This window comes from Austrofundulus limnaeus, unplaced genomic scaffold (assembly GCF_001266775.1).
Source record: "Austrofundulus limnaeus strain Quisiro unplaced genomic scaffold, Austrofundulus_limnaeus-1.0 Scaffold2, whole genome shotgun sequence".
NCBI lineage: Eukaryota > Metazoa > Chordata > Actinopteri > Cyprinodontiformes > Rivulidae > Austrofundulus > Austrofundulus limnaeus.
The window spans coordinates 2,187,475-2,193,596 of record NW_013952404.1 but is presented as its reverse complement, the minus strand read 5'-3'; the positions used below and the strand labels follow the sequence as shown (position 1 = coordinate 2,193,596).

General features: G+C 37.9%; 1 protein-coding gene across 7 annotated transcripts in view; it reads left to right on the top strand.

Annotated features, from left to right (window-relative positions):
- Window positions 1–6,122, top strand: part of myt1lb (myelin transcription factor 1-like, b) — a gene marked incomplete at its 3' end in the record, with an annotated part of 94,908 nt that overhangs the window by 30,233 nt on the left and 58,553 nt on the right. For 6 of the 7 annotated variants that reach the window (XM_014010458.1, XM_014010482.1, XM_014010450.1 and 3 more), the window contains 2 exon segments: window positions 1,190–1,235; window positions 2,697–2,730. In XM_014010458.1, coding sequence (XP_013865912.1) covers window positions 1,190–1,235; window positions 2,697–2,730 — 80 coding nt within the window. 7 annotated transcript variants of the gene reach the window in all.

Here is a 6,122-nt window from a genome sequence, read left to right as displayed (position 1 = left end):
GAATACAAATAAAAAGTATCCACTTTATCCACTCGTGGTATGTACCTTTAAGTGTTTATAAAAAATTGACGTGGCTACATCAACCAATAAACATTTTTTCTTTTGGGTCGGGTCTTTTTTTTTACTAAATTGTTGAAAAGTCATTGTTAAATGATGCTAACATCCAGTCTGTTTTTTCAAAACACAAAGGAAAACAATTCAGTGATGTTTTGGATGGAATATACACACTTAATTCAGCACAAAGGTCATCTGTAATTGCATTTAAAAAAATCAGACGCTAGAGAAAAATCTTACTGATCAAGAAATCAGAAATTAAATGGTGTTTTCAGTCAATAATGATGTTAGTTTGTCTTTAATTTGCAGTTGTATCGAGCAGAACAAAAGAGCTTTAAATGTTCTGTGTTTAGGAGGCTGTAGCATCTAGTGGTACAAGACAAACTTCAAAAAGCCCCACCTTTTACATCTCTGAGTGCTAAATTCTAAAACATTAATGTGGAAAATCCCTCTAATAAAAGGCGTAATTTCTTTAAAAGCCTTTAAAATTGCCTCATTCATACAGGTTTTCCTTCTTCCTCATTGGCTCGGGTCTGTTGGGCCAGTCACTCATTCTAGAAATCCATCCCTGTAATTCATACGTTCATGGATTTACTGTCACTTGTTTGGAACTGAGTTGTACAAACCAATTTAAACAATAAACTTTACCTCTCCACACCCGCTTCCTTCAGCTCCTCCAATGGGACGCTGAGACATTCCAATCCAGCTGAGAGATCAGATCTGTCCTGGATCTGCCACAAYTCCTTTTCCCTGTGGGACGTGTCCAGAACCTCTCCCTAGGGAGGCTGGAGGTCTGTCTTCCTAACTGCAGAAGTCCATTAAAAATAAAGGCCAATATGTTGATGCAAAGGAGACATGTACGCTATAACAAAAACAGGCGCTATTGATAATGTTTATGCACAAAATATTAAATCAAAGTCAATTTGTCTATGCTTTTCAAAACATTTCAATCATTTACGCTAATGCTGCCCACAAACCATCTGCGTGAAACTTTCCAGAACAGCAGATGTGAACTGAAACGTCTGACAGTGTAGAAAAAGTGCTCCGAACCTGGGAGAACATGCATCCAAATTAAAGATCATTTTGCAGCGCTGTCTGTTGTGTGTATAACAGCTTGTTTGTGCCTTCTCTGCAGATGGAGGTGGATGCAGACGATAAGCGCCATCGCACACGCTCCAAAGGTATCCGCACAGATACACGCAGGAACACACACCTCCATTCAGGGTGACCTTCACCACCCCCCCACCCAACACAAACACGTACCGTACATACAGCGTACGCAGGCTGCATGGATCTGGTGCAGTTAGACTCAAGTTGCTKTCTCTCCTTTTGAGCTTTATGGAAATCTTACAGGTGCAGAAATAAAATATTTAGGAGCTTTGTTCACAATGAGACATTGGGCAAAGTGACAATCACACAAATCAAGGCAAACTTTTCGAGAACAAACTCCTATGTTTACTTTGCAAATTAATCTTTTTCTTTGATATGTTTTTTTTTTAGTTTTCGCTTTTGTCTTTTTTACGTCATGCTTTTAAATCCTTCTTTTCCACATTTAAACCATAAAGTTGGCATCTATATGAAGTGAACCGTAAAGCTTTGGTTTGAATTTCTCCTTACTGTAACTCCACAAGCCCCTCTTTYACCCCTTTGTGTCTCAGATCAACTCCTTTTGAGGCTGCCTCTTTAAATCCAAATATAATGATATCCTTTCAGCATTAGAAGAGATTAAATTTAACTTTTCTGCTTTCCCCAAGAGTCCAAGTACATAATACAATTTAAAAAAATGGATTTTGCATGATATGCCGCCTTTAAAGAAAAGTATCACTCCCCTAATATTTTCACATAAAACCAAACGGAGTGTCTGACAAGCTTCAAACATCTGGAACAARGTGCACTTCAGAGGAAAATGCTGATTCATATTTTATTACGTCTAAGTTGGAGTAGCTAACATCTTTGACCAAACAAGAAAAAAGTCATGATCTTTGTTCCTACATCTTGTGGGTCAGACACTTTGTCACATGATGAAGATGATGATGATGATGAAAGTGTTCACTGTAGGCACACGTGTCCTTCACAGGTGTTTTTTTTTTTGTTATAAAAGAGAAAACCAATGATGTGTCAGTAAAAAAAATGTTTTCATATTATTCTGACAATATTGGTGTAGTAAACAAAAAAAAATTATTAGAATAGTTTTTAGTAAGTTTTTTTTAAGTCCAATAATTGGATGTTTCAAAGCTTTGCTGAGTGTTCTTTAGAAAATGTTGAAAGAAAATATAACGAAAAAAAATCTGAATAAATCCAAGTCAAGTTATTCAATGCTCWAAAACAATACAACACAGTACACTTTTCTTTTAATAAATCTGATTCTCCATGTGTAAAACAAACAAAACAATAAACATTGGAATCACATCAAYGTTCATTTTTAATGCAAAAATACAGTTTTAGATGAATTCGTCACAAATTAATTCCCACACTTTACCAGCTTTAAGTCTTTTACTTGTAATTTATTTTATGGTAAACCTACGCAGATCATAAGTCACAGCGATCAACATTTCAGCAAGGGATTGTTTTTTTATGCTGGAGCTTGTGAATTCAGCCCTGTTTCATAACGATTCTCTCTGTCTCTCTGCCTCTTCCCTCAGTGCCTGTGGATCCAGCGTTAACAGAGCTATTCAGGTCAGTGAGATTGAAAAATTGCACAATATCCATGCACACACGCGCAAAACACAACACGAACATGAAGAAACTGGCCGCGCAGCTACAAATGTTGTGCACAMCCCCTCACACACACAATTTGCCTATTGTTGTCTCAGCGCCAAGGTGGAGTGAGTCAAATAGTACCAGTCACCTTATTACCAACCTGAGACATTTCCACTTTTCCTCCGCTGTTTGCCTTCACATCTGTGGCTGAAGTCTGCTCTTTTTTTTGTACTTTCTCTTACTCCCTATTTTCTCTCTTTATCTTTGCTTTGGAATATGATCACCTTGCTGTTTCCTAGTATTTTTCAAATGAAATATGACATTTTGGAGTATCTCCTTCATTGACAATACAAAGTATGAAGAACAATGATTCCCCCTCTGTGTAAAATTGTCGCATATTTTTGCTTTTTTWAAACTCAGACAGTCAATTATCAATTTCTAATCTATGCAGCACAACTTGTTGTTGATTTTCACGCCTACAGCGCCAAAGTTTTCTTGAGCCGTGTGGGCGGAAGGTAAAACACAACTAGATCTCAAAATTGAAGTTTTTCTTTTGTCAGTGGAAAAAGTTTTCTCCGATATATACAGTATTTTATAAAATATTGCAACTTTCACTAAAATTTTGATTGCGCCAGGTTTATTTTTTGTTTGTTTTGTATTTTGTGACGCATATCTTCAAAACCAAGAACTTGCCAAAACAATATTGCATGAGTTTTGGTTTTTCGTAAGCTTTGAGAACGGAAAAGAGAGAACTCCTCTATGCAACTGTAGGCTCTGGATGTGCTGTATGTGGGATTTTTTAATATTTTTTTTATTTTCAGGTATGTTACATTATGAATGTTCCCAGTTACGGAAATGTATATTATTCATGGCTTCACACCTGCTACCTCACTGCAACAGCCTGCATGTCAAATCTCAGAAAGTTCCAGGTCTCAGCTTCATGAGTGCACTAACTAACAGGGTGTACCGGTACTGAGAGAAGAAAATATGGATTCGGTGCATATATGTGCATTATAATTCAATCTACCAACGCCTGTGCGTTTGCTCTTAAGACAAAAAAAAACACCACATTATCTGTAGCAAATTGAAGCAGCTTAAATGGTGCGACATTTTGCATTTTTAGCTTAATGTACAAGTTCTTTTTATTCATTAAATGAATAAAATACTGAATAATAAGAATCATTATTATAGCCCATATTTCACCTGCAGCCAATAAGTCCAAACACCACCCAGCAAAAAACCTGGTCTACTGTATATAACCCAGTGTGAACTCTTACCATTTTATTTATGTACACTAAATGAAGCTGCTGCAGTGTTTCAGTGGCAGCAGCAACATTTCCAGGCCAGTAGGTGTGTTCTGAATCTGGTGCATGAAGGAGTTTGACAAGCTCCCAAGTGATGCTTTTATGTATTCTTYGGCTACAATTTGGGATACACAGGAAATGTCAGTGAGTGTATGAGGACTTGTTTCAGCAGCAGCCAGCTACAGAGTCAGGCTTTAGTTGCAGTGGTGAACAGCCTCAGCAGCATCCACGCTTTTAGTCTTTGATGCTTTCAGGACRTTTTCTTGCAACGATGAAGATCTTGTTTTGGCGCCTTTGTTATGCTAAAGGGTTTGTCCTTAAATTGTTCATAGTCAAAAATATCTTTCAGGTTTCCTTGGAATAATGCAATTATCATGGCATGTTATTGCTTTGAATCATTTGACATTTAGGAAACGTTCCACAGGAGYGCACGGTGTGGCAGCAGAGGAGGTGGCGCCACCATCGTTTTTAGTTGGGCTGGCTTTATTTGCATTTCAAATGGTTTTATTGAGGAAATGAGGTTCATTGCCAGCAGCTTCTGAAATGACGCACAGCCAAAAATAGCTTAGCTGCATGTCATTCAAATGTACCACCCAGTCTTGAACATGGGCCTGAACGCTGTGCTCACACTGGTGTCATAACAACTTATTGACTCATGTTACTCAAAGCACAACASTCATTTGGGAGGAAGAGGAATGTAGCCCTGAGGATTTAAGTAGACTTCATTAATGCGATCCACTCAGCCTGGTGCCCATACTTCCACTCGTGGTAGTATTTTCATGGGTTTTTTTTACAGAGCATTCTACATAACCTGGTTGGGAATCCATTGGTGGGGTCCTCGGTGTCCTCTACTCGTCTTTGGGACTTGTTTCCACCCCAGTAATGTGTAAATTYTACTTTGTCCTTGGCTGTGTTGGGAAATGGTTGCAGTTCAGATAAGCTTTCCATCCTACTTTTATATCAATACATAATATTCCACCTAGAAGATTACTGTGTAGCCTTTAGCTGATATTCATAGATAATCCAAGGTGGACGCTCCCAATCCTTCATCCCTCTCCKTTTTTCTCTCCTTCAGCCCCTCCTCGGTCTCTCCCACTTTTCCTCTCGTCTTCTCGCCTGTCTCGTGCGCTCCTCCTCACTGCGCTGCTGCCTGCAGATAGTAATTAATCAGGGGATCGATGTGAAGCCTATCTCCAGGCTGGGGCGTCTATAATGTCGATAATGCTGCTCAATGGCCCCTCTCCCCAGAGAGCTGAGAGTCTTCAGGGCAAACATGCCTGACTTTGCATAGGGCATGTTTGATACAGTTTATATCTTAGCGTTTAAAAGAAACTTCCCTTCATTCATTTGTCKTCATTTGTGCTCAGAATTACTTCAGTTTTTTTTTGTTAGAAAAGTGAGCAAAACTTTGCAGGAAAGAGTAGCTGAAGGAGCATAAATGTATGGAGAGAAAACAGACTCATGAAGTTTGTGTGTGCATAATAAATTTTGTGTGTGTGTAAAACATGATTTGTAACCCATAAAAACATTTTGTGCGTAACTTTGGGTATTTGCAAGTGTATATTCAAATGTACACACAAATTTTTATCTTCAACCTCACAAATCTGATAATTACACACACAAACTGGCTCCTGCACATACAAGTCGTTAAATACGCACGGAAAAAATTACATTTTTGCACGGATCAGATAATGAGTGCACAAATCATTTTGAGACTGTTTTCACGCTGCTGAGGAAAAAAGTTGTGTGTGAAATTTTAATGTTTGTGTAATTTATATTTGTGCGTGTGTACTTTTATTTTGTATTTGTCACTTATTAATATTTGCGTGTACATTTGAATACACACTTACAAATACCCAAAGTTATGCACAAAATGTTTTTAGGGGTTACAAATTATGATTTCCACACACAAAAAATGTATTATGCACACACAATCTTTATTACACACCCACAAATTTTATTACACATACACAACAGATTCATAAAGTTTGTGTGTGCATAATAAAATTTGTGGGTGCATAATAAAGTTTGTGTGTGCATAATACATTTTGGGCGGCTGTGGCG